Here is a 27,923-nt window from a genome sequence, read left to right on the forward strand (position 1 = left end):
TGCCCACCCCAGGCCTGGGATGGACAGCCCGTGGTTAACACAGCCCTGGGACTCACTCTACTTCCATGTGTCCTACCATGGAAGCTCTTGGAAGGAGGGCACCCTCTCCCCTCCCTCCAAAATAGTGTCCTGTGTAGCCCAGCTTGTGTCCTGTGTCCTCGGCTTGTGACAGAAGCATGCTGCTGCTCCGGAGCCGAGGTGACTCAGGAGCTGTGGGAAGACACAGATGCAGCCTTGATAAGTCACTTCCCCCTCTGCGGGTCCAGTTTATTATTCACCTGTGAAATAACATTCTGCGAACCTGAGTCAAAGTGACAGATCCTCACTGTGGAAGAGAGTGGGACCAAATGGGCGTGCCTGATAACCCCTGTCCTAACAGTCGGAGTGAACGGGCAGGACGGAGCAAGGTGGGGCGGACTCACTGCCCCCCCCCTCCAGAGCAGCCAACACCCCAGGCAACTGGATGAGTCAGGTCCCACATGGTGGAGAACTGGCCGGAAAGCGCCCGTTGGCTTCTGAGTCAGGAGCAATACGGACCTCTCTGATGAATGACTGGCCTGGGTCCCACTGGAGCTAAGCCTCCCTTCACCTAGAAAGTTTCCCATGCCACTGTGGCCCCCACTTCCTGCGATGGGAGCCCCAAGCTCATCTTTCAGCCTCCTTGGCCTGCTCGGCGGCTTCCACTCCTGCCTCGCACCTGACCTTGGCGCTCCTTCTTCCCTTCAGCCCTCCTCATCCTCTAACACCTCCACCCTGCTCTGCCATGTTGCCTAGCCTACCCCTCCGCCCTGCCCATCCTCACTGTCCACCCCCACCCTGGCAGAGCCTACCAGATGGTTGCAAAAGGGCTGAGCCAGCGGAGAGAGGACTTTGCATGACAGATGCAGCAGCTGCTGCTGCAGAGGGAGGGGGCAGCTGGGAGGAGAGGCGCATTGCCCGGGAGATCCTGTCCGAAATAGCCCCAAAGTCTGACCACCCAGGCCCTCATCAGCTCACAGCCCAGACCTGTGAGATTAGAAGGAAGTCAATTGGCTTCCCCTTGGGATCCTTAGGAAAGCAGGAAAACAAAAACGGGGAGCCAGCTCAAGAGCAGAGGTACACAGGGTACCGTGTGCCCAAGCTGTTGTCCCTCTTAGGAGTCAAGTGGACAGAGCCACGCTCTCCAGCCCTCCCTGTATCCCCTCCTGCACTGATTGCCCAGCTACTGGAAGACAGCCATTGCAGTCCTTCTGCTGGAGGGGGCACAGTCGGCCGGCCCTGCCTGGGAGCACTGCCAGCCTGCCAAGAGCAGACAGACAAGGGCAGGTGGCATCGTTCCTGTCGCCTCAGGAGCACAGACCCGCCAGCTCCACGGCGTCAGAGCAGGCTGGGCTCCCAACTGCATCCACACAGAGGGTCAGAGCAAGCTGGGCAGTGCCAGTGTTACTGGTACGCTGTGGAGGTGGCCTCCAAAAAACCTAGAAACAACACACCATCTGATAGGGCAAAGGGGAAGTTCTGGGTTCTGAGGACCCAGGGCTGTGCGCCATGAAGTCTCAGAAATGCCTGGGTGGAGGCCTCAGTTGAGGCCCTTCATTGCTTCCCCTCAGCATTCTACCCCCCACACCACCCCCGAGGGAAGTGGCACATTCGGGGCATGTGGGCAGCTGGTGGGAGGGCCTGACCGGCAGTCCAGCAGCTGTCCAGCTCTGCTCAGAGCATGGAATGAACCTAGGTTCTTCTTGGAAGAATTTTAAAGACTTTTAACTTTTCAGCAAGTGACTTAAGCAGAACTGCCAACAAAGCGAAAACAAATAGCTGTTTATAGCCAGTATCTACTGGTGTATCTACCAATGAAACCAAGGCTCTGCTTTCCAATTCACACACTCCATTCTGTAAAGATTCTGAGGCAATTTCCACTCTGAGCCACCACCCTCTCGTTTCCCTCAATCCTTGTGGAACTCATTTTTTTTGCCCTAAATATGGGTAAAATGAATACTTCCCCTCAGTCTTCTTTTTTTTTTGGCCAGTCCTAGGGCTTGAACTCAGGGCCTGAGCACTGTCACTAGCTCCTTTTTGCTCAAGGCTAGCACTCTACCTCTTAAGCCACAGCGCCACTTCTGGCTTTTTCTATATTTGTGATACTGAGGAATCGAACCCAGGGCTTCATGTATGCGAGGCAAGCACTCTACCACAAGGCCATATTCCCAGCCCCTTCTTCCCCTCATTCTAGTAGCATCCCCAGCACCTCCCTTTCTGCCCCCCACCCTCAGCCTGGGCCAGCTGGCACAGGACCCTCCCCAGCAGACAAGGAAAACTGCCTAGCAACTCAAGACGTCACAGGCTCTGATTGGTTGCCCACAGCAGGGAGACCAAGCTCCAGCGAGAGCTGCTCAGGCCCAAGCCTGGATTGGGGGGCGGGGGGGGGGGGTAGGGGGCCAGGCTGGCTGTGGTGACTCAGGCCTCCCCAGGGCAGGGTGTGGACAGAACCAACTCCAGATGGCTTCCCCTTTCCTGCCCCCCCAGCTCTGCTACAAAGTCCTGTTAACTCTTTCCTGCCCCCCTCCCCACTCCCTGCCCCTAGAATCCAGCAGTCCAGCTTTCCGTCCCTTCAACTCCAGTGAGACTTGGCTCTCCCCCAAGCACTGGCCTTTTCCAACAACCTGGCCACTGTAGCTCTGTACCAAACCGCCAGGGCACTGGCAGGATGTGCGGATGAGTCACCCTTCCTGTAGGCTGAGGGGGGACTGTAAGTGGGGGATCCATGTCCCCCAAACCCCGACCCGCCCAGTTCATGAGGGCTGCCAGGCAAGATGCTGCCTTAACAATGGCCTCTCCCCTAAGCCCCACCTTTTTCATTTGGGCCTCAGGCCTGTCCCTCAAGTGTAAGTCTGCTTGCACAACGTGGCCTCTCCTGCCTATATCTTCAGCTACTGGGAAGATTAGGATGTGGAGGTTGCACAAGTAGAGAGGTGTGGTGGGAAAAGGGAACTCAGGAGTTAGACAGGTTCTGTAAGGCCCCAGCTGTAAGCCCAGGGCCCATCCTAGGCCGGCATCAAGCACGTCCAGCTACTAGCTACCGGGGAACAATGCAGTTCCAAGGCAGCTAAACATGAGCGGCCAGGGAGCAGAGCTGGAGCAAGTGCTAGCCCCTCCTCACCTGTGGGAGTTCCACACCATAGCCACCCTCTGCCTACCCCATCACAGAACTCCAACTGCCAGGCAGTGCCCAGCCAGCCTGCAGCGGTGCCCCTTCCAAGCTCCCAACCTGCCCATCTGTGCCTGAGCTCGGGAAAAAGAGCCCACAAACATATACCCAACTAGTTTTCTTTTGGGGGAAGAATGCAGGGGACACAGTATTGGGCTCTGCCTGGCCTTAAAGTCAGGATGGCGGCCCATCTCCACAGCAATGTACCAGCACCGTACACATTGCACCAGACTCTAATGCAGAAGCTCCATACACACCAAACACAGCTGGGTGGACGTCCAGCAGCAGACCTGGCCTGCCTGCTCAAGGTCACAGCTTGATCTCAAGGACTCACCAAAAAAATAATAAAAGGAAAACCCTACATCTATACCAAGTACTCCTCCCCATTATTCCCTAAATACAGCATAAATGTTTATATATAACACATATATTGGCTGTTCTAAGTAACCCATGAGATGATCAAAACCAGACAGCATAAATAGGGTCTTGCACATGCAACACCATTTACGTACGGAACAGTAGCAGCAGAGGATCTGGATATTCTAGAAGATTCCTGGAACCACCTCCCCCGCCCCAGACAAGGAAGGACTAGAAATATGAACTCAGGCCAGGTGCTGGGAGCCCATCCTAGCTACTCTGGAGGCTGAGATCTGGAAATCTCAGTTCAAAGCCAGCTGAGACGACAAACGGAGGAGACTCTCAATCTCCAAGAGCAAAAAGCAGGAACTGAAGTTGTTGCTCAAGGGGTAGAGTACCAGCCACAGGCGAAAAAAAAAAAAAAAAAAAAAAAAACAAGATTGTGAGGCCCCAGAACCAGAATACACCCAAAAAAGTTCCTCTATACACTGCATTACATGGTGGTTCTTCCCATGGAATAGGGTTCCTAAGAATTTGGTAGCAATTAAGCTCGGTGCCACCACACCCTGTTCCTCATCTTTCCACTGCAGGAGGCAGTGTAATAAGGCAAAAATGAGGCCAGGCCTCCACTCTGGTCTTCTGAAGACTTCTCGCCTGCTGCGGAGCTGCTGCGGCCCCGGGCCCCTCGGCAACGCAACTCTGCCCTTTCAAGGAGCACCACTCACAAAGGAAGCAGGACAGGAAAGGCTCAATGTTCAGTTTCCTTTAATGACCCCTATCTCCCTGAAGGGCAGGTGCAGGCAGCTAGGCGACGGCAAGAGATGGTCACTTGAAGATCTTGCCCTGATTGAAGGCTTTGCCCACGTGCTGGAAGGCCCCCTCCCAGGAAAAGTACTCTCGAACCAAGGTCTGGGTCTCCTCGCTTCCAGGATCCAGTTTCCGCCATGTGTAGGATTCATAGTCCACCTGCCAGTCTGGACTCAGCTGGGGATAGAAGCCAGCAAAGAGGCATGGGGTCAGGTTTACCAGATACCCGTGCTACCCCCAAAACGCAATGGAGAATGTGTCCCAACATGGCTCACCTCATTGCCCATATTCTTGCCCTGACCCAAGAGACTCACTCCTCCCCGTCCCCCTTCCTCACCGGAAAGGCAAGCTCCTGGCCTCGGAAAACCCAGACTCCAGAAATGGAGCTGCTATTATTGGTTCCAAAGAGGACAACACTGGCAAAGGCATTCTTCCTCAGCTTGTCCAATCGCTGGAACATTCCTGGGAGGGCAAAGGAGAACATTCAGCAGTTGAAATCACATTAGTCCACACAGATTCCCAGCCTCTTCCTAGACCCACCCTCTCCCCCTCACCCGTGATGAGGTTGCAACTCATGAAGGTCTGGGTGAGCTCTTCAGGGAAGCGGTACTCAGCATACCACAGGGACCAGCCATCCTTATCAAAATGCTCCCAAAAATATGGCAGCGCCACCGACAGCGTGTCCTCATTGGAGTACTTGCGCTTAAATTCATCCAACACAAAGGTACTGCAAGGAGGAAGAAAACAGAAACAGCCAATAAGGACAAGTCCTATAGACACAACAAGGGAATTTTAGGCTAAGGGTGCTTTCGCTCCAAATTGACTCTTTCACTCCAAATTCACTGGTAGATGCTGAACAGAAGGGACCATAACAGGCCCTGGCCACACCTCTGCCCAAGTATGCCGAGCATGAGGGTGGGACTCTCAGAGAGCAGGACATGGCTGACTGCTGCCCCCAGGTGGAGAATCAGGGGAAGGAGTCCTTTCTTCCCCAGCCCAGCCCCACCCAGACTGTTCTAGCACAAGCCCTACTCAGTTACTGACTTGCTTAAAGTCCCCCCACCTCACCAGGCTGGCCTCTCAGGTTAAACAGGCAGAAGCAAGAATATGAAGGTCCTTGCCTCCCATCTCACACCCTGGTGTCAAAAAACCAGTTTCTATAAGGAGCCTTCCGATTTGGGTTATCTTTGAGGCCATCCTGCATCTGAGCCAAGAAGGACAGGATCAACACAGGAGGGGCAGGCAGGGCAGAGCAGCAAAGTCTCAGGCTCAGGAGTGAGCTGTGGCTCAAGGTAGTAGAGCGTTAACCTTGAGCTGAAGAGCTTAGGGACTGTGCCCAGGCCCCTGAGTTCAAGCCCTGTGACTGACAAGGAAAAAAAAAGTGGCCATCTATAATTGACAGTAGACAAGAGCACTAATATTTACATAGTTTCCTCTGGTCTTTGATTTTTTTCAAAGATGCAGGGACCACCAGTGCAGTTCTGTGCCTTAATTTGTCAACAGTGACAAACTATTAAAAATTCTTGCTGGGTAGGGCAGTACATGCCTGTAATCCCAGTATTCCAGGCCAAGACAGGAGGAATCCAGAAAGCCTAACCAGCAACAGCTACATATAAAGATACCAATGTGGCAAGGTACCAGTGCTTTCTCATTCATTCTTTTTTTTTTCCTCAAATTTTTATTCATTCTTTATTTTTATGGTCGGTCATGATGCTTGAACTCAGGGCCTTGGCTCTCTTCTGCTCAACACTAGCATAATCTAAACTTTGAGCCTCAGCTCTACTTCCAGTTTTCTGGTGGTGAACTGGCAGTAAGAGTCTTACAGACTTTTCTGCCCTGGCTGGCTTTGAACCATGATCCTTAGATCTCAGCCTCCAAAGAAGCTAGGATTACAGTGTGACCCACCAGAGCTTGCCTTTCTTCTTTAAATGTAGCTATAGCTATATATACACAATATAGTGGCTAAATAAATGTGCCACCAACCTGCCAAACCTTGAGTAAAATGAGTGCGAAGCCAGTTCACTTACTAATGAACACAAGTATCACCACGGTAAGTAAGGCAGGATTTCGCTGCACCTCCCAACAGTCCCATGATTTAGACTGTTCCCCCTTATCCTTCCTGTATGGGTGAGGCCAAGTGGTGGCTATCCAAGCTTATACTGTAGCAAAGCACCAAACTCTTATGCTCAAGGCTCTCGCTTTATCACTTGAGCCACAGCTCTACTTCTGGCCTTTGTGGTTAACTGGCTTTGAACAATGGTCTCAGACTCCTGGGTAGCTAGTATTACAGGTATGAGCACCAGCACCAATTAAAAAACTTCTTTTGGGGCTGGGGATATAGCCTAGTGGCAAGAGTGCCTGCCTCGGATACACGAGGCCCTAGGTTCGATTCCCCAGCACCACATATACAGAAAACGGCCAGAAGCGGCGCTGTGGCTCAAGTGGCAGAGTGCTAGCCTTGAGCGGGAAGAAGCCAGGGACAGTGCTCAGGCCCTGAGTCCAAGGCCCACGACTGGCCAAAAAAAAATAAAAAAAAAAAATAAATAAAAAACTTCTTTTGTGTGTATGTGGTGGTAGTGGACTGAACTCAGGGCTTCAAGTTCTCGCTCAGTTTTTGCTCAAGGTTGAACTATCACCTCTAGTCTTCAAAGAACTTTCTTTCATATGCATATATGAAAACTGGACCAAAACAAAACAAAACCTTGTTAAAACAACAATAATATAGCAAAGAGGACCTACACTGGACACTGATGAAAGGGAACTAAGCAACACATGAGTGGGAATGGGAAGGTATGAGTGAAGGGAAGAACCGATGTTGCTAAATAAAAGGAACATAATGCACATATCATCCAAAATGGAGAAAGTGATTTTATTGTTGAAGTTCATAGACTTTATAAGCTACATAGAGTAGAATGACAATTTTCATCATTGTAAAAGTTAAAATGTGTACTGTGAAAAATATGTAAACCCAATTAAAAAATGAAAATAAATAATAAAAAGCCTTGCTAAAACAAAGTTTCGAGCCTAGCACTGGTGGCTCATACCTGTAATATCAGCTACTCAGGAGGCTGAGATCTGAGGACTGCAGTTCTAAGCCATCCCAGGTGGTAAAGTATTTGTCTCATATACATGAAGCCCTGGGTTTAATTCCTCAGCACCACATATATAGAAAAAGCCAGAAGGTGCACTGTGGCTCAAGTGGTAGAGTGCTAGCTAGCCCTGAGCAAAAAGGAGCCAGGGACAGTGCTCAGGCCCCAAGTTCAAGCCCCAGGACTGGAAAAAAAAAAAAACAACAACAACAACAAAAAAAAGAAAAGCTGGAGGTACAGCTGTGGCTCAAATAGACCACTAGCCTTGGCCGTCAGTTCAAGCCCCAGGACCAGCACCAAAACAAAAACAAAGTTGTGTCCAGACTTTTTTTTTGTTTTTTTGTTTGTTTTTTGCCAGACCTACGCCTTGAACTCAGGGCCTGGGCACTGTCCCTGAACTCCTTTTTGTTCAAGGCTAGCTCTTGAGCAAAACTCTCGAGCCAGTGCCACTTCCAGGTTTTTTGGTGTATGTGGTACTGTGGAATTGAACCTGAGGCTTCATGCATGCTAGGCAAGTACTCTACCACTAAGCCACAGTCCTAGCCCACTGAACTGTAATTTGAGACACTGTCTCAAAGAATTAATTATAAACCACCCACAGACTTTTGAGAAAGTACCTTTAGCTAGAAGACCTTAAAGGAAACCCTGAACAGTAAGTCTCAGTCTTTAAGAACTTCATCTCTGTGACATTAAAGCCTCAGGGGAAGACACTGTGAGCAACCCCATAGGGCACCATGATAATCCAGCAAGCAGTCATTAACCATTCCAAAATGGATGTAAAAAAAGGCATGGTCCAGGGCTGGGAATATGGCCTAGTGGCAAGAGTGCCTGCCTCATATACATGAGGCCCTGGGTTTGATTCCCCAGCACCACATATACAGAAAATGGCCAGAAGTGGCGCTGTGGCTCAAGTGGCCGAGTGCTAGCCTTGAGCAAAAAGAAGTCAGGGACAGTGCACAGGCCCTGAGTCCAAGGCCCAGGACTGGCAAAAAAAAAAAAAGGGGGCATGGTCCCACTGCTGGGACAGGAGCATCACATGGGCTGAGAGGAGGTCTGCAAGATTTCAAATTTGCTGCCTCATCATGTCTATATTACAATAGCACATACAGTTAGGGTCAGTTATAACTGTTCACACATACACACACAATCTTGCTCAACCTATCCCAGTGCAACTCTGCACACCTCTGACTTCCCTCCCAGGCACACCAAGTTACCCCACACTAACCATGATAAAGTGGGAGAGTGGGGGGGGGGGGGTTGGTCAAATCTGAATCCTAACTGACCAAATAGTGAATGGCACAAGGCCTGAGTTCAAGGCCAGCTGGTCTACATGAGGAGACCCTGACTCAACAACGCAATGACCAAAGAAAAGACACCGGCTTTCAATGAAATGTTCAGGGCAATAACTAAAGTGACTAGGTGGTACAGAACCAGAAAAGCACTGGCTATCCCTTTTTTATACACACACAAAAATATCTCTCACTAAGCTGAGTGAGGGTGGCTCATGCCTATAATCCTAGCTACTCAGGAAGCTGAGATCTAAATGATCTCAGACCAAATCCAGCCCAGGCAGGGAAGTCCAAGAGACTCCAATAATATACAACACCAAAAGGCTGAAAGTGGAGCTGGGGCTTAAGTGGTAGAGTGCTAACCTTGAACAAAAGTTCGGGAATAGTGGTCCAGGCCCGGAGATCTAGCCATAGAAGCGCTAAGAAACAAAACTCTATATGCTTTCTTCCAAGAATCGCTATTTTAACAGCAGAACCTGGCCCACAGGTGTGTGGCTGCAAGGAGCAGGAAGGTATCCCATGGGTGCACTCAGGGTGCAGAGCTCAGCCCCATCTCCACTAACTTCTGCTAGGAGTCTCAGTCTTACTTGATCACTTTAAACACATTAACTTTTACCTTGTAGTTGGGGAAGCAAGCACTTAGCATATCACAGTAACTCAGAATTAAGTTTGTCCAGAGGCTGGGAATGTGGCTTAGTGATAAAGTGCTTGCCTCATATACATGAAGCCCTGGGTTCGAGTTCTCGGCACAACATAAACAGAAAAAACTAGAAGTGGCGCTGTGGCTCAAGAGGTAGAGTGCTAGCCTTGAGCAAAAAGAAGCCCAGGGACAGTGCTCAGGCCCTGAGCTCAAGCCCCAGGACTAGCAAAAAAATAAAACATTTTAAATCTAAAATACACTTTTAAAGTGGGTATGGTGTTGCGTGTCTGTCATCTCAGCTAGAGTGGGAAGAAATGCAAAATAGAAGGATCACTGGCATGTCCTGGCAGAAACCAAGACCGTATCTCAAGATCACCAGTGAAAAAGGGCTGGATGAATGGCTCAGGGGTAGAGTCCCTGACAAGCACACACGAGGCCCTGGGTTCAAAACTCCAGTACCGGGCTAGGGGGTATGGCCTAGTGGCAAGAGTGCTTGTCTCCTATACATGAGGCCCTGGGTTCAATTCCCCAGCACCACATATACAGAAAACGGCCAGAAGGGGCACTGTGGCTCAAGTGGCAGAGTCCTAGCCTTGAGCAAAAAGAAGCCAGGGACAGTGCTCAGGCCCTGAGTCCAAGCCCCAGGACTGGCCAAAAAAAACAAAAACAAAACTCCAGTACCACCAAAATAAGTAAATAAATAACCTAAACTTCTGGCCCTGGCTGCCACAGGGTATAGAAATGAGCGTGTCACCCAATATCCTCTCACCTCTTGGGCAGATGAGCGAAGGGGTCCTTGGCCTTGGGCTCAGAAGCCAGCGCCTGCTCACACTCGTCCATCTCCTCCTCCGGAGCCGGGGCAGCTGCCTTTTTCTCCTCTTTTCGCTCAGAAGCCTTTTCCTTCTGCTTCTCTTCCCTGGAGCCCTTCTCTTTCCGTGGGGTATCTTTTTTAGGCTGGCTCTCTGCAAACTTCTTAGCTAAGGTAGAGGAAAGGCAAGGGAGGTAAATGTTCCATCTCCAGATTCATCGAAAGCCAAGCAGAGGGCTGGGGATATAGCCTAGTGGCAAGAGTGCCTGCCTCGGATACACGAGGCCCTAGGTTCGATTCCCCAGCACCACATATACAGAAAACGGCCAGAAGCGGCGCTGTGGCTCAAGTGGCAGAGTGCTAGCCTTGAGCGGGAAGAAGCCAGGGACAGTGCTCAGGCCCTGAGTCCAAGGCCCAGGACTGGCCAAAAAAAAAAAAAAAAAAAAGAAAGCCAAGCAGAAACCAGCTTAATAATAAAAGGAAAAATGGATGGATGGGACTATAGACCACCCTGCAGTGTCCCTGCACAAGCAAGGAGACACCTTCAGAAATAACACTACACACAATTCTGCATTTCACAGGACAGGGTCTCCATAACCCACAGGCTGGACAGGAAATCAAGGGGTTGTGGAAGAGTAAATGGGACTCTGACCTGTGCCCCTGTCCCAAGACTTACCGTCAAACTGTGCCATCTTCTCACACAGCTTCACCTCCCCCAAGACAGCCCGGAACTGGGGCTGGTTAATGCAGGTGAGGAACCAGCGGTTGGTATTGGGGAAAGCTTGGCGGAAGGAAGGCTCCAAGACCTGCCAAGATGTGCGGGTGGATTAAGGTGGGCACAGCGAAAGCAGAGCCCAGTAGACCCTTCGCTCCACTCTCTAGGGACCCTTCCTCCAGAATCCGAGGCAGCCGCACCTGACGGCATTTATTTCTTCCCGTTTCTCCCCACCTGTATTTCTTGCTTACTGACTTTTTTTGGTCAGTCATGGTGCTTGAACTCTGGGCCTGGCCTGGGTGCTGTCCCTGAGCTCTTCAGCTCAAAGGTAGCACTCTACCACTTGAGCCACAGTGCCACTTCCGGGTTTCTGGTGGTTAATTGGAGATAAGACATTCCTGCCCAGGCTGGCTTTGAACCTCCATCCTCAGATCTCAGCCTCCTGAGTAGCTAGGATTACAGGTGTGAGCCACTGGTACCCAGCATTGCCATTACCTTGAGACAGGGTCTCACTGTACTACCCACCCAGGCTGACCTCCAATTCATGACCTTCTCGCCGCAGCCAAGTACTGGAATTACACTTAAAAAAAAAAGCTCTTTATAGTCCAGTCTAATTTAAGAGATTCCTATCCCCCATCTTCCATTCACTATTATCCATTTGGTAGAAAAAGTTGCATCTTGTTTCTTTTATAAAATATTATTGTTATCAATCTTTTAAATTTCACGTGCCAACAGGCCTTCTTTTAAGACTATTCCTCAGAAGTCAGAGATCATGGTTCAAGGTCAGCTTGGGGAAAAACAAAAAAATAAGCAAGATCTCATCTGAACAAACAAGCTGTGCTTACTAATCTCAGGTATATGAGAGGAACAGGGAGGATCGCGGTCCATGGCCAGCCAGGACAAAAAGCACAAGATCCTATCAAAAAAAAAAATGACAAAAGCAAAAAAAAAGAGCTGGGGGCATGAACCAAATAAGGTACCTGCCTAACAAGCCAAAACCATGAATTCAAACACAAGTGATGCCCTAACACAGAGGGAAGGAGGGGAGCGACTACAACAGAGCTACTCATTAAGAGGACCTGCATGGTGGAGCTCAGTGGTAGTATGCTCAAAGTCCTGGACTCTACCACCACACCACCCCTCTTCCTAGTGTCTTAAAGAGAACTCCCAAACCACTAGGACTACAGTTGTAATCCACCAGTGGTCTTCTCATCCAACAACCTAGACAATGTTCATTATTACCCTGTGATTTTGTCGATCATGGGGGTGGGCTGGAGGTGGAGGGTGGAATGGGACTGATGGAACCCACAGAAGTGTGACTCAAGTGGCGGAGTGCCACAGCAAGAACACAAGGCTCCGAGTTCAAATCCAAATACCAAGGCATGTACACACATGCACACACACAACCTAAAAGAATTCACATATCCCTCTATATCCACCAGTAAGTGAAGCCAAAACTTAAACTCAGATCTTTCTCCTAAAAGATCTTGAAGCTGCAAATCTCAGTCTTCATAACTAAGGCTGATCAAGTTTCCCAAAAAAGGCAAGCATACATACAGAGCAACCACCTCACAGCGATGAGTCCCCACCCGCATCAACCCTGGGACCCGCACGGCTAGGACCTTGGACTCCCTTTCATCCATGTCCTCAGGAGAGCCAGGCCAACCAGGACTGACCACTGGGTTTCCAACACTCAGCTACTCCCTACCAAATGGGTCCCGTGTTATCAACCTCACCTGTTTATAGAGCCACAACAGAGTACAGACAACTGTGATGTCGGCCAGTGTCACTCGTTCGCCCACCAGGAAAGTCCTTGTCTTCAGATGAGCGTCCAGCAGCCCCAGAATTCGCCTCACCTCCTCCTTTGCATTCTCAGTGGCCTATGATTCAAAATGGTCAAACTTAATAAGGGCATCAACCTCTCTTCCTCATCCTCCTCCCACTAACATAATCAGACATACCCACCCTCTTTTAATCAAGTCAGGATCCTCTAGAATCATCTCAAATGAATGAAGCTCTCAATACTAAATGCCTTTGTGGTGGGTCTGGCTTGACTTCCCACTTTGCTGACAATAATCATCATCACTTATTGAAACCTTAGGGCACATCTGCTCTAACCCCTCAGTTCCCATTGGGTATAACATGCAAGACAAGCCACTTGTCTGACCAAGTACCCAGATGTCATCAGTAGAACCATCTTTGCATTGCTCACATATTCTTGCTATCTGGTTCTCAATTTATTTTGGTTCCTACTCCCCAACACTCAGAAGCCAATGCTGACCCCGGAATCCCCCCAAGTTCCAAAGCTCACCTGTTTGTTATGGTGCATGATGCCCAAGGTGGGGAACACCCAGGTGCTGGCGGGGGGCACTATGTCACTGTCAGCAAAGCTCACCCACTGCACCACCTGGGCAGCTGCCTCCGGAGTACTTCCCCGAAGCTCCTCATTGCTAACTGCAGAGGCAGAGCCCGCAGGTCAGAACCTTGGGAATCGTGCCAATACCACACCAGGTCCAATGCAGTCCACCCTCACCTCCCTCCCAGTGCCAACTATCCCTGCAATGAATTACCATAGTAGGCGATGGCGTTGCTCTCAAACACACAGAATCCGTCATCACCCTCAAATGCTGGGACCTATGGAAAAAGTAAAGCACAGTTCATATCTCAGGAACCAGTTCCAAGAAGTGAATGGTTTTTAGATTTCAAAAAAAAAAACATGACTCGGTATTCCCTTACAATCTAAATATTCAAACTAAGCAACTGGAACGTTTCGCTGTTAGGGGCAATTTGCAGGAAACCTCTGAATCATATTAAGTAGAAAGCTAAAACTCTTTCATTTCATCTATATAACATGTAAGAAGATTGTAAGCCTAAAGTAAGCTTCCGAGTTCTAGGAAGTTTTACATCTATACCTGTATCACTGACAAGAATTAGGGCACAACTCACATAGCAATGGCCCTCCTCTATCTCTTAAGGCCCTCAGAGGAGAAATTCACTTTAATGAATACTTAATAGTGAGTACTTAATATAACTGCATTGGTAACATTGCAACTGTACTGTTTCCCACAAATATAAGTAAGTCTGTGAATTTGCAAGAGGCTTTTGAAGAGCACTCCATAGTTATCTCAAAATAAATAACTTCCTTTGATTTCTTTGAGATAAAACCTCTCCTTGTGGCACAGGGTAGCATTGAACCCTCAATTCTCCTGACTCAGCCATCCCACTGGTGGGATGGATTACAGGTGTGCACCATCACACCCAGCTTTCAAATTCTTTTATTTTTAAACCACTGAAATGTGGGGCAATGGAATTCTAGAGCTCTTTGGGTTCTCAGGATCAAAACAAAACAAACAACCCTCTCCACTTCCCTACTCACCTTGCCAGCAGGAAATTTTCGGAGAAATTCAGGGGTACGGTTGGTTTGGCCAAAGTGGAAGTGGGGTGGTGCGGAGAGTACACGGACCTGGGCCCCACTGTACTGAGCAGCAATGAGGGCCTTGAAGGCCCTCCAGTTTTCAGGATATGTGTACAGGGTCTATCAAGAAAAGGAGTGAAGAAGATTGTTGTGAATAAAATGGGTTCCAGGTCCCCAAAGCCACTCTTCCCCCCCACCCACGCAGGACAACTTTCCTGAGTGACCCCATTTATTTACGCCGCGCCTGCTGAACCAAGTTCTTTAGTTATTTGTCCGATGTAATCAGAGTCCTCTGAAATACCAAGAACAGAATTACCTACCAACTGCTAAATAAAGCTTGCTGACAGATGTGACCTTCCCTAAGGACACCCTGGGAAGGAAGCACTCCCCTCCTTCCCCGAGTTATCTGCGAGAAATCCAGAGATCGCGATTCCGTAGCCTCCCCCATCTGCCCGCCCTGCCCTGCCCTGCCGGAACCCTCGGTTTCATTCATTCACAGTGACCCCGGCGCCTGACAACTCGCTCACTCCACTGCTGAGCTCAGCACGCCGGAAAAGCATCACCCGTGCGAGGGGCACACCGCGAACAGGAGACTGACTCCCCAGGTGCCCCCCGAGAACCGCCACGCCGAGCGCTCTGAACAGCACGTTCCCTTCCTAAATCGACGCTCCTTCCTCAAGTCAAAAGATCTTCCAAGGCCTCTTTGCTCGTCCAGCACCACCGTCCTCCGGTTCCGGCCGGCCCCGAGTTCTCAACCGACTTCTCGGTCGGGCTCCGCCGCGGGGTCCAGCTCCGCTACCCGGAGACCCCGCCAGCCGCGCGCCTGGGCCGGGCCGCCCCTCCGCCCCCGCCACCACCTCGCCTCGGCCCCCGCTCGCTGGCCCACCAGGCGGGAGGCAAAGTTCCATCAGGACGACGAGACCCCCCCACGTCCCCAACGGCGGCGGGCCGGCCGCCCGGCTCGGCTGCAGACGACGCGGACGCGAGCATCGCCCTCTCCTCACATTCCACCTCTGCCCTCCGGGAGCTCCGGGCTCGGCTCCCCCCGGCCGGCCCCGGGAGCCCCGCTCCTCGACAGGCCCCTCGGCAGGCCCCGGGCCGGACCCCCGCAGGGCTCCCGTAGCCCTCCGGCGCCGAGCCGCCCCGGTCGGACCGAGGATGGCGGCGGATGAGACGAACCGGATCACCAGAGCCGACGAACTTACCCCAGCCGCCATGGTGATTCCGCAGAGAAAGGGGGTGGGGCTGTCGGTGCTGCCGCAAAGTGCGCCGCCGGGGAGAGGAGGGAGGGGGCCGGGGAGAGCCGTGGCGAGGCAGCCGCCGGAAAGTGAGGACGGCATAGAAGGCCCGCGCACGACAGTTCCGTATCCCGAGGCGCTGAATTGGAAAAAGAAAGGGGTGGGGCCTGCCGGCCCGCGCCGCGAACGCTCGCGCCTGCGCAGTAGGGCTCTCACGTGGCCCGCCCCCTCAGGCAGAGCAGACCAATCGGAGTCCTCAGCGGAGGCTCCTTGGGCGCGGAGGGCGGGGACGGTGTGAGAACCGGGAGAAAGAACGTGGCACCGCCTCAGGTCAGGCCCGGACCCCGGGGCCCCTGCACGTGGGCCCCGCTGGGAGAGGCTTAACGGTGGGACCTGCCCAGCCCCTCTCGCTACGGCTGTGTGGAATACGGGAGTGGGAAACCACGACTGCACGGCGGCGGCGGTCCGCGCAGGCTGCTCTGCGGAGGGCGAGCATCCTAACGGGACCCCAAGGCTGCAGAATAGATTCGCTGGGAGTCAGCCACCTTGCAGCCCCGGGATGCCGGGGGCCCGCCGGGGCCCACCGTCAGGAAGGGCTCCGGACCTCCCTCCAGCCTTCGGGAGGCCGAGCTGTCCCGGGACCAAGAAACCCTGGGCGGAGAGTGGATTTGAACCCACTTCAAGTTTGAAAATTCCTTATCCCTCTGAAGAACTGGGTGGACAGTTAAGAATGGGTGATGCTGTCACCGGCGGCTCTTCCTGTAATCCCAGCTACTCGGAGATCTCAGGATCGAAGCCAGCCTGGGAAGGAAAGGCTGTGAGACTCAACTCTGAGTGGAGCTGTGGCTCAAGTAGTTGAGCCCTCGCCTTGAGCTCAGGGACAGTGCCCAGGCCCTGGGTTCAAACCCCAGGACACACACACACACAAAAAGAAAAACGAACAAGAGGAGTGTGGTATTAAACTAGCAGCTTTATTGTCCTCTTAGGGTCCATATCCTCTACTTGAGGAGATTTCGAAAGGCTTGCGGGAGGAAAACCTGTAAGAAGTGATGGAGATCAGGGAACAAGCCTTGAGAGTCCTGGAGTGGGGTCACAGTGAGCGTCTGGTCGGCCTGCGAGGCGGACGCCACGAAGGTCAGGAGAGGCTGGGTGTCTGGCGTCTGTTCGCCAACATTTGGTTCTCTCAGTTCCTGGGTTACCTGAGCCTCCATGGCCAGCCACTCCAATCCTGCGGTGGTCCTGTTGCCACCTCCTTCTTTGCTTCGTTGCTGCAAGCGTCTCCGGGCTCGCCGGCGCCCCTGCCACACTCGGTGCCACAGAGCACAGCGCCAGCTCACTAAGGTGGGGCATGATGCCCCCTTTCTAGGCTCGCCCTGAGACCCCTCTCCAGTCAGCTCAGGTGCCATGGACCTCTGCTCAGCAAGTGTGTCCACGCAGTTTGTGGTCACGACAGGCAGCTCCCCTGATGGCCCAGGGCTCCGCATGGCCCAGTCCTGCGGCACCTCTCCAGCCTCTATAACCATTTCTTCCACCCCATCTTCACCAGGGTCCTCCTCACATCCCTGCTGCTCCTCTTTCCCCTCCTCACTGCTCTTTCTCTGTGCATCTAGTTTCAACCTTTTGCTTGTCCCTCCTTGGGGAGACTCAGCTCTATCTCCGGACCTCGGTCTCTTGGTTCCCTGCTCTATGCGGCATCCCAGTGCTTCCCTTAACACCTGGACCAAGGCATCAGTGAGCCGGGGGAAGGGGGCCGGGGGAAGGGGGATGGGCGTGGCAGACAGCAGGGAGCTGGGGGAGCTGGGCTGTAGAAGGGGGAGTAGCCCCCAGTCCCGACCCCGAGAGGATCGCTGCTGGTACTGGAGGCTTCGGCAGTAATTGGCTGCCACTCGGCAGCAGTTCTGGAGCCGCCCAGCCATCCGGCTGGTCACATTGGCCGCAACATTGTGACTCAGGTCAAAGGGGTCCTGGAGATTCATGGGGCCAAGGCGCAGACCCTCCCAGAGGTTAGAGGGCAGGGCCCCCACCACCGGCAATGCCCGGCCCTCCCTCAAGGAGAGCAGTGAGCCACGGAGGTCCCAAGAAGAGACACAGGAGAAGAACTGGGCCAACAGAGAACCTGGAAGAAGGAACAGACTGAGGAAAGGGCCACTGCAAGGTGAGGACCGAGACTGAGGCAGGTCCTGCACCAAAGACATTTCTTTAACAGCCACTTGGCAAGAAGCTCCATCCTTGGAGAGAATTTTTCCTCCCAAGAGGCTCAGAAGAGTCCCAAGAAACCAGGCTTCTCTAATCCCCCTAAAAAAGAAATCAAGCCTCCCTCCCTGCACCCCCAGATACTGCTCCTTGCCCACACTAGAAGTATAAACCTTGGCCAAGGAGCTGGGATGGATGGCTTAGTGGTAGAGTGCTTGCCTAGCATGCACGAAGCCCTGAGTTCGATTCCTCAGCATCACATAAACAGAAAAGGCTAGAAGTGGTGCTGTGACTCAAGTGATAGAGTGCTAGACTGGAACAAGCCCCGGGACTGGCAAAAACAACAACAAACCTTGGCCAAGCCACATAATGCCTACAAGCTTAGACACCACAGGACTGCTGGGAGCACGCCCAGCACCCGGTGTGTTACCACTGTGGTGAAGAACGTCTGCCTGCTGCTGGTGGATCAGTTTGAGCTAGCCCGAGCAGAAAAGTCCTTTACCACCAATTAACCAGCAACAAAGCTGGAAGTTAAGTGTGGCTCAGGTGGTGGAGCACCAGCCTTGAGTGAAAAAACCATGCGAGGATGGTTTGCCTAGTGGCAAGAGTGCTTGCCTCGTATACATGAAGCCCTAGGTTCAATTCCCCAGCACCACATATATAGAAAACGGCCAGAAGGGGCGCTGTGGCTCAAGTGTGGCAGAGTGCTAGCCTTGAGCAAAAAGAAGCCTGGGACAGTGCTCAGGCCCTGAGTCCAAGGCCCAGGACTGGCCAAAAAAAAATAATAATAATAATAACCCATCATTAGTTCTCTACCAGACTCACTGAGGTGCTCCACGTTGGTGCTGGGCTCCAGTCTTGAGGCATCCCTGGGGAAACTACAGTCCCAGCCATCCACTTCCACCTGTTCTCCCTCCCCTGTGGAAGTAGAACGGAGGGAGTCAGCTTTGGAGCAGGAAGATGAAGGGACTGAGGGTTGGGAATGGGGGGGCAACAGAGGTCTCATTGTGTGTAGCTTGTTATGTCTAAGTGTGATGAAAAGGTGAGGCCGAGGAGACAGGACAGGGGCTGCCTGCAGTACCTGCTTTCTGGGTGAGCTGGGCCACAGAAGGCAACACGGGAGGGTCTCTGGTCTGCAGGAAGTAGATCACGAGCAAGGTCAAGGCGTAATTATTGAGAAGGGGGCCACTCCCTGGGTAAGTAACCGAGAATTCCAGTTAGGGGAGAGAGGCATGGCTCACAAGTGCTGAGTGCCTGCCTACCAGTCTGAAGCGCTGAATTCAAACCCCACTATGACCAAAAAGGAAAAAAAAAATTAAGTCCAGTTACAAAGAGGTGCTTCCAAACCCTTGGTGATTTTCTCCACCCTGGTTCCCATACCTGCCTCCCTTCTCTCCCTGAATAAGGGACTCGGGGTGAAATACGCCTTTGCCCGAACACCCTCTCAGGACCATGTGTTGTTCCTAACCTGACAGGCCTCGCCCCTGAGCCCAGCAGCGGATGGTGTACACCAAGGGTCGCACTCGCCCATCCAGCTGACAGCAGAGGCTCAGGAACCGGGAGTTATGCAGGGCTAGCCTAGAACAAAGGAAAAACAAGAATGTTAGGATCTAGTAAACCTTACTAGCTCCCATTCCAGACTTCAGCCCAGCTCAAGTAAGGCCAACAATGTTTCCCAAAGTGTGGCTATCTTGTGAGAGGGTATACAAAAGAAGAAAAGACAGCCAGAGATGATCAGACTACTCAGGGCTGGAGGTGGTTCAATTGATAGAGCACCCACCCAGCAAATCCAAGACCTTCAGTACAAACACCAGTAATGCCAAGATAGATAGGTATACTTATAGGTACACAGACTGCTGAGAGTCCTTAGTATGCAAAGACAAAGACAAGCCTATAATCCCTGAGATCTGAGGATCATGGCTCAAAGCCAGCTCAGGCACAAAGGTCTCCCTGAGACTCTATCTCCAGTAAACTACTCAAAAGACAACCAAAAAAAAAAAAAAAAGTCAGAAATGGTGCTGTGGCTCAAAGGGTAGAGCGCTAGCCTTGATTGAGCACCAAGAGGCTCAGGGGCAGAACCTAGACACTGAGTTCAAGCCCCACAACCAACAACAGAAAAAGACAAGAGGATGGAGAATCTTAACATTCCCCAAATACTTAAGTAACCACAGAATCTCTTCTACATCCCTTAAAAAGTAGTATCACAGCCAGGCACTGATGTCTCACACCTGTAACCCCAACTAGTTAGGAAGCTGAGATCAGAGGATCATGATGGTTCAAAGCCAGCCCAGGCAGTAAAGTCCATGAGAGTCTTATCGCCTATAAACTACCAAAACAATCCAGAAGTGGTAGCTCAAGTGGTAGAACACACTGGCCTTGAGTGAAAAAACTTTAGGGAGACAGCACCCAGGCCCCGAGTTCAAGCCCCAGGACTGACAAAAAAAAAAAAGTATTACACAGCCAGGCATGGTGGCATACACCTGCTAATCCAGTACTTGGGAGATAGGCAGGCAGGCAGATCTCAAGTTTGAAGACAGTGTGGACTACACAGTTCCTGGCCAACTTGAATTGCATAGAAGAAAAAAGACTCCAAAGAACCCACATAACAAACATCAAAACAGAGCCACACAGGAGGTTAAGTAGCAGAAAAGATGAAAACAGGGATAAACTTGATTCAGCAAGCACAAGTGCTAGGCTGGAACTCTCATCCACCCTGTGGATCCACTCCCAGCAGGCCTCCCCAACCATCCCCCCAAAATAAAGGTACCGGTTACTGAGGGAGACATCGCCGTGGAGACCGGAAGGTCGGTGGCAGAACTTGACTACAGGGCGCCGGGCATGGGGCACGGTTTGGACCCGATACACACCAGGGACACAGCCACGGAGAATGGATCCCACCAGCTCCAGCATTGCCGCTCCCTCGGGCTGCTCCTCCTTCAGCACCTCTGCCTCTTCCTGGGCCTTCCCCGGGTCCCCTTCTCCCCTGTCCTCCTGTAGGGGTGAGGCTGGAGGAAGGGACTGGGGGGAGGCGACAGTCTCAGAGGCCAAAGCAGAGTCCGGAGTCTGGGGTGCCAGGGAGGAGGAAGGAGTTTCCAGGTCCAGTGCTTCAGAATCTTGGGGAGAGGCTGGGGGCTGGGAGTCTGGAGGAGACGCTGGGGTACAGGCCAGAGTTTGAGGATCCAGTGGGGAAGCAAGGGCTGAGTCCAAAGATGGAGACTCAGGAGCCTTGGAGGCTGGCTGCAGAGGGAAAGGGGTGAGTGAGCAGCTGCCCCTCCCGCTGCCCCGACTCTGGACATCTCTACCCGCAGCATGGCGGCTACTACTTTTATGCAGCATGCTTATATATTTTCATGTGTTTATTATGTGATAGATGCTATTTGGGGAGCTTACATAAATCAACTCATTTAATCTTCACAGCAGTGCTTTCTGAAAACAACTTTAAGCCAGGTGCTGGTGACTCACACCTGTAATCCTAGTTACTCAGGAGACTGAGATCTGAGGATCATAATTTGAAGCCAGTGCAGGCAGGAAAGTCTGTGAGACTCTTATCTCCAATTAACTACCAGAAAGTGGCTGTGGCTGAAGTAGTAGAGTGCTAGCCTTGAGCTGAAGAGCCCAGGGACAGTGCCCAGGCCCAGAGTTCAAGCCTCACAACCCACCAAAAAGAACCCTTGGGCTGGGAATGTGGCTTAGGGGGTAGAGTGCTTGCCTAGCATGCATGAAGCCCTAGGTTTGATTCCTCCATACCACATGTACAGAAAAAGCCAGAAATGGTGCTGTGGCTCCAGTGGTAGAGTGCTAGCCTTGAGCTAAAGAAGTTCAGGGACCATGCCCAGGCCCTGAGTTCAAGCACCAGAACTGGCAAAAAAGAGAGAGAAAAAAAAAAAATATATATGTATATCCCCAACATTTATATATTTTCCCCCAAGAAGGTGGTTATACCTTGAAAATCTATCAGAGCTGTCATCTACCCATCCATGCCAATTCATTTTCAACCTAACACCAGTCCTCATTCACATTTCTTCTGGCTGTAACGAGGTTTACGCTCAGGGCTCATGCTTGCTACGATTGCCAAGCCATGCTGGTCCTCTTTGTTCCTTTTTTATTAACCACGACTTGAGTTTGTACTCAAGACCTTGCACTTGCTCAGCTTGCCTGACTGGCAGTTTTGTCACTTGAGCCACACCTTTAGCCTATTGGGTTTTTAGGGAGGGCACAGGGAGGTGGGGGGAGCAGGGAGGAGTAGGGCTGGTTATTTTGGAGATGGAATCTCACGGACCTTGCCCAGGATGGCTTTGAACTGCAATATTCTGGAACCCAGCCACCTGAGTAGCTGGAATTCCGGGCATGAGCCACTGGTGCCTGCCTTGGGTTTCCCAAGGTAGCTGAGACAACAGGTGTGTGCCACTTGCTGAGATGGACTCTCCTCTGCAGGCCTTTTCTGCCTGGGAGGCCTGGAACAACAATCCCCCCAGTCTCACCCTTCCGCATAGCCTGGATGATTGGCACACACCACTCAACCCGACTGTGGGTCGAAAAGGAGTCCTGAACTTTTGCCCAGGCTGGCTTCAAACTCAGATCCTCTGGATCTCAGCCTCTCAAGTAGCTTAAGATTACATGCCTGCATAGGTACGTAGGTCCTATCGTGCCCATTTTACAACGTGGACCTAAGAGTTGCCCGCAATCGCATGACCACCTTGGGTACCTCCCTGGTCACTCACTTGAGGTTCTTCCATATCACCTAGGTCCAAGAAGAGGTCCAGATCACAGCCATGGACATCAAAGCTATTTATGGAAGAGCCAAAAGGATGGACCACACAACCTAGGGACAGAGCAGAGAATGAAGGTCAGGAGACAACAGGGAGGCACCGGAGGTGCAAGAACAGATCGGGGCACAGAGATGGAAGGGCAGCTGAATGAACCGGTCCAGCGAGGGAAGCTGGGACGCAGTCGTGGGGGCTGACGGACAGGGAGGCTCAGGCACAGGGCAAGGCGCTTGCTTACCTGGGAAGAACTCTGTGAAGACCTCTTGCATGAGGGCCACGACGAGGTTCCGCAGCTGCCGCTCGGCCTCAGACAGCTCCCTCAGTCCCACCAGCTTCACCATTTGGGCCTCCACATCCGGGGCTTCGGCTAAGGCTCTGGCAAGCTGCTGACTGTCGGGGCCCACGCCTTTCGGGGACTTGGCAGCTGGGCTCTGGAACTCCTTCTGCTCCCGAGGTCGGACACGAAGGCGATGTTTTCCCAGGCTGTGCTGGGACTGTGACAAGACAGCCTCCCGAGCACTCACGTCCCCCATCTCCACGATGGCAAACACGCCCTGGCAGACCACGCAGGAGAAAGGATGATAGCTTTGCAACCAAGAATCCAAGAACATGGGCTAGGAACATGGCCTAGTGGCAAGAGTGCATGCCTCGTATACATGAAGCCCTGGGTTCGATTCCCCAGCACCACATATATAGAAAATGGCCAGAAATGGCGCTGTGGCTCAAGTGGCAGAGTGCTAGCCTTGAGCAAGAAGAAGTCAGGGACAGTGCTCAGGCCCTGAGTTCAAGCCCCAGAACTGGCAAAAAAAAAAAAAAAAAATCCAAGAACAGGATCTGACAGCACAAGAACAAGAGAGCATCTCTATCCTGTGTGTGCTGGTACTGGGGTTTGAACTCAGGCCCACTGGCTTTCACTTGGCTGTTTTGCTCAAGGCTGTTGCTTTACCACTTGAGCCACACCTCCATTTTTGCATTTTTCCTGACAGAAGGGTCTCACAGACTTTTCTGTCAAGGATGGCTTCAAACCACAATCCTGAGATCTCAGCCTCCTGACTAGCTAGGATTACAGGCAAGAACCACCAGCACCTGGCAACATGTTCTTTCTTTCTTTTTTGCCGGTCCTGGGGCTTGAACTCAGGGCCGGAACACTATTCCTGAGCTCTTTTGCTTACGGCTAATGCTCTACCACTTGAGCCATAGTGCCACTTCCAGTTTTTGAGTGGTTACCTGGAAATGAGTCTCATGGGAACTGTTCTGCCAAGGTGGGCTTCAAACTGAAATCCTCAGAGCTCAGCCTCCTAAGTAGCTAGGATGACAGGCATAAGCCACCAGCACCCAGGTTGGTAGTATGTTCTTTGAACACCAGCTTTCACTAGAATTTTTCTCCTCTAGACTATAAACTCCATGCAAACAGGGACTTCATCTATCTTGTTCACCATTCAGAATGCAATCCTAAGCAAGTGCTTAGCACTAAGTCAGCAGTAAGTATTTGGTGAGCAAAATAAAGTACACTGAGCCGGGTGCCAGTGGCTCACACCTGTAATCCCAGCTACTCAGGAGGTTGAGATCTGAGAATAGTGAAACTAGCCTAGGTAGGCTAGACTCTTATCTCCAACCAACTACAAAATGCTTAAAGTGGAGCTGTGGCTCAAGTGGTAAAGCACTAGCCTTAAGCACAAAAGTTCAGGAACAATGCCAAGGCCATGAGCTGGAGCCCCAGAACTGGCACCAAAACAAAAAACAAGGCACATTGAATCTTTGACAAAGAAGTCCCCTTGATAACTAAGCAGTGAGCACCGTAAACCACAAGGGGGTGGGAGGTATGAGAAGCTCTCACAAGTTCTATGGTATCTACCAAGCACAGGCCACAAGAGGCTTCTCCCCTCTGCCCTCCTGCTGTCTCCCTCTTCTCTCTCCTCTCCCTCCCACTTCTCTCCTTCCTGCTCCCTCTCCACCACCACCACCACCCCCAGCCCCCATGCACCTTGGCTGACTCACTCTTTACTCTCAGAGCCATTCACTCTACCTTGTCCTTATCCATGACAACACTGGCCACAGGTCCGAATGTCTGGAAGTACTCAGAGAGCTGAGCCGAGTCCACATCCTTGGGGAAACCGCTGACAAATACACTCCTTAGTCCCTGGGCCTTTCTGGCAGCACGCAGTTCAACCAGATGGCGGTGCTTCCTGCCTCCCAAGTGGGCATCCAGGCTGGGTCCTGAAGGAACGAGGATGAGGCAAAAACATCTGTGTTACCCATCTGTTTTGTTTTTGGTCAGTCCTGGAGCTTGAACTCAGGGCCTGGGTACTGTCCCTGAGTTTCTTTTGCTATGGCTAGCCACTCTACCACTGGAGCCACAGTGCCACTTCTGGCTTTTTCCGTTTATGGGATACTAAGAAATTGAACCCAGAGTTTTGTGCATGCTAGACAAGCTCTCCATGGCTAAGCCACGTTCCCAGCCCTGCATTATTCTTCAATGTATCTCTTCCGTGGCTCTACTCTGCATACCTAAATCCTATTGATCCAATCTTCCAAGACACAGCAAGTGTGAAATTTGGAATAATCAAAGACCTCACTCCTTCTACATCTGACATGACTGCCCATTTCTCTATGTATACATTATTTTATTTTGTTTTGTGGGGGTCCTGGGGTTCAAACACAGGGCGTTGGCGCTGTCCCTGAGCTTCTGCTCAAAGACAACACTCTACCACTTGAGCCTCAGCTCCACTTCTGGCCCTTTCTAGCTTGTTAGAGATGAATGTCTTGGACTTTCCTGCCCAGGCTGGATTCGAACCACAATACTAAGGTCTCAGACTCCTGAGTAGCTAGGATTACAGGTGTGAGACACCAACATTTTTTTCCCTTGCCAGTATCAGAGCTTGAACTCAGTGCCTCTAACTCTTGCTTAGCTTTTTCACAAAGGCTGTTGATCTACTAACTGGGCCACACCTCCACTTCCAGATTTGTGTGTGAGAGAAAGAGAGAGAAAGGAGTCTCCTGGGCCTTCCTGTCCAGACTGGCTTTGAACCACCATCTTCAGATCTTAGCCCCCTGAGTAGCTAGGGTTACAGTGTGAGCCACAGCACTGGGCTCCACTTCTGGCTTTTATCTGGCTAGAGATAAAGGCTCTCCATTTTGCCTGCCCAGGATTATAGGTGTGAGCCACCTACACATAGTTGTTTTGGGTTGTTGTTGTTGTTTTTCTTTTTTGCCAGTCCTGGGCCTTGGACTCAGGGCCTGAGCACTGTCCCTAGCTTCTTTTTTGCTTAAGGCTAGCGCTCTACCACTTGAGCCACAGCACCATTCCTGGCCTTTTCTATATATGTGGTGCTGGGGAATTGAACCCAGAGCTTCATGTATACTAGGCAAGCACTCTTGCCACTAGGCCATATTCCCAGCCCACACACACAGTTTTTGTTCCATTTTGTTTGGTGCCAGTATCGAGGCTTGGACTCAATACTTGTGCTATCTCTCAAGGATAGAGCTCTACCACTTAAGCCACAGCTCTATTTCTGGAAACAAAGTCTCACATCATGCTGGCTTTAAACTGCAGACCTCAGATCTCAGCCTCCTGAGTAGCTAAGATTACAGGGGTGAGCCACCAGCATTTAGCAAATACTGTTTATACCATATATTAAGTAAAGCAGCAAGACCTATGAGTTGTAAAGAAATTCACAGGTAACTTTTCCAGGGATAGTGATTCAGAATGTATGTTTCGTCATATATAAAATAGAGGTAGTAATAGTGTCTACCACATAAGCTCCTGGCAGATAATTTGGTACATGGTCAACGTGGACAGTTTAGCTGCTAGAATTATCTTTATTATCAGTCACCCGCTTGATGTCACTGAAGTATTTGTGGGGCCAAGAAAGACCACTTAGTTTCTGGCTTGAGGATTGAGGTTCAAAGTCAACCCAGACAGGAAAGTCCATGAGACTCTTTATCACCAATTCAACACCAAAAAGTGGGATGTGGAGCTGTGGCTCAAGAGGTAGCATACCAGTCTTGAGTGAAAAAGCTAAGGGACAGCACCCAGGCTCTGAGTTCAAGCCCTAATATTGAGCAACAAGAACAAAGAAATTTGGTGGTTCATGCTTGTAATCCTAGTTACTTGGGAGGCCAAGATCTGGAGGATTGTGGTTCGAAGCCAGCTGGAACAGAAAAGCCAATGAGACTTTATCTCCAAAAAAAGCTAGATATCAGACAGAGAACAAATGGCAGAGTGCCAGCTAAGCAACAGAAAAAAGATAAAAAGTAAAATCTGAGGCTTCATTGAGCCCTTTGCACTGTCATGCAAGCGCCTGGCCTAGATGCTTGTTGTTTTTTTTTTTCCCCCTCCCTCTTCCTCAGTTAACTTCCAGTCATTCCTCCCATGCTGTTTCACCCATCTTGGTCTCTCGGGAGGTTTTCTGTAGTTCTCCCACTTTCTACCTTCTCTCTGATGCCACAGCTCTACACGCACTGAAACTGCCTCAGTCTAAGTGGTGAACTTTTCCATCTCTAAACTCAAACACTAGAGGCCATAACAGATACCAAGTAGACATGGCTAAAAGGGGAATAAGGCGGTTGGGTGCTGGTGGCCTATAATCCTTGCTACTCAGGAGGCTGAGATCTGAGGATCTAGGTTCCAAGCCAGCATAAGCAGGACCGTCTACGCGACTCTTATCTCCAATTAATCATCAAAAAGCCAGAAGTGGAGCTGTGGCTCAAGTGATTAAAGCATAAGCCTTGAGTAGGAAGGGGGACAGTGTTCAGGCCCTCCAGAACTGGCACCAAAAAAGGTGGTGGTGGTGGTGGGAATAAAGCAGCGAGGCTTTGCAGCGACTCGACGAGCTGTGCCACCACCTAGGACCCTAACTTTCGCTGGCACCCAAAGGCGGGAGCCTGCCGCCTCCCCCTCCCTCGCGGGCCACCGCTTACGGTTGGCTGTGGTGACCTGGCAGAGGCTGCAGCGGAAGCCCCCGCGCGGCAGCGCCTCCACATCCGAGCCCGCCGCCGCCATAGCCTCCGGCCCAAAGCCACCACTCACGGCGGCAACGCGGACCGCGCTCCGAAGCCGCTTCCGCCGGTCTCACCGGAAGTGACGTGGGGTGCTACCGTGACGACGGGGCCTCCGGAAACCTCGCTCCTCAGTACCAGAGTTCCGTATCTAGCCATCTCAAAAAAAAGGCTTAAGGAAGTCGTGGGGGCGCACTCGCCTGTAATCCCGGCTACTCAGGAGGCTGCGGTCTGTGTGTGCATCAGGGTTCGAAGCCAACCTGGGCAGAAAAGTCCCCGTGAGAGTCTTACCTCCCATAAACTACAAAAAAAAAAAAAAAAAAAGAAGTGGAGCTGCGGCTCATAGTGGTAGAACGCAAAGAAAAAAAATAAAGATTAAAACAAAAAGTGGGGGGCTGAGAATGTGGCCTAGTGGTAGAGG

The 27,923-nt window shown here is 51.4% G+C and overlaps 2 protein-coding genes across 2 annotated transcripts; both read right to left on the reverse strand.

Annotated features, from left to right (window-relative positions):
- Positions 1 to 4,292: 4,292 nt before the first annotated feature.
- Positions 4,293 to 15,696, reverse strand: Eef1g (eukaryotic translation elongation factor 1 gamma). The gene is made up of 10 exons (XM_048360384.1): positions 15,513 to 15,696; positions 14,269 to 14,427; positions 13,463 to 13,526; positions 13,204 to 13,346; positions 12,629 to 12,772; positions 10,854 to 10,983; positions 10,139 to 10,346; positions 4,906 to 5,078; positions 4,689 to 4,813; positions 4,293 to 4,528 (listed from the first exon to the last, which is right to left on the reverse strand). Exons 1-10 carry the CDS (start codon positions 15,645 to 15,647, stop codon positions 4,370 to 4,372), a joined length of 1,440 nt encoding a protein of 479 aa, XP_048216341.1. The 5' UTR covers positions 15,648 to 15,696; the 3' UTR covers positions 4,293 to 4,369.
- A 799-nt stretch (positions 15,697 to 16,495) lies between these two features.
- Positions 16,496 to 27,582, reverse strand: Tut1 (terminal uridylyl transferase 1, U6 snRNA-specific). Its single transcript, XM_048360582.1, has 9 exons — positions 27,425 to 27,582; positions 24,531 to 24,721; positions 22,743 to 23,058; positions 22,460 to 22,560; positions 20,506 to 20,975; positions 19,207 to 19,316; positions 18,820 to 18,930; positions 18,564 to 18,656; positions 16,496 to 17,661 (listed from the first exon to the last, which is right to left on the reverse strand). The coding sequence occupies exons 1-9, from the start codon at positions 27,504 to 27,506 to the stop codon at positions 16,544 to 16,546; spliced, it is 2,592 nt and encodes an 863-aa protein (XP_048216539.1). The 5' UTR covers positions 27,507 to 27,582; the 3' UTR covers positions 16,496 to 16,543.
- Positions 27,583 to 27,923: the final 341 nt, after the last annotated feature.

This window comes from Perognathus longimembris, chromosome 13 (genome assembly GCF_023159225.1).
Source record: "Perognathus longimembris pacificus isolate PPM17 chromosome 13, ASM2315922v1, whole genome shotgun sequence".
NCBI lineage: Eukaryota > Metazoa > Chordata > Mammalia > Rodentia > Heteromyidae > Perognathus > Perognathus longimembris.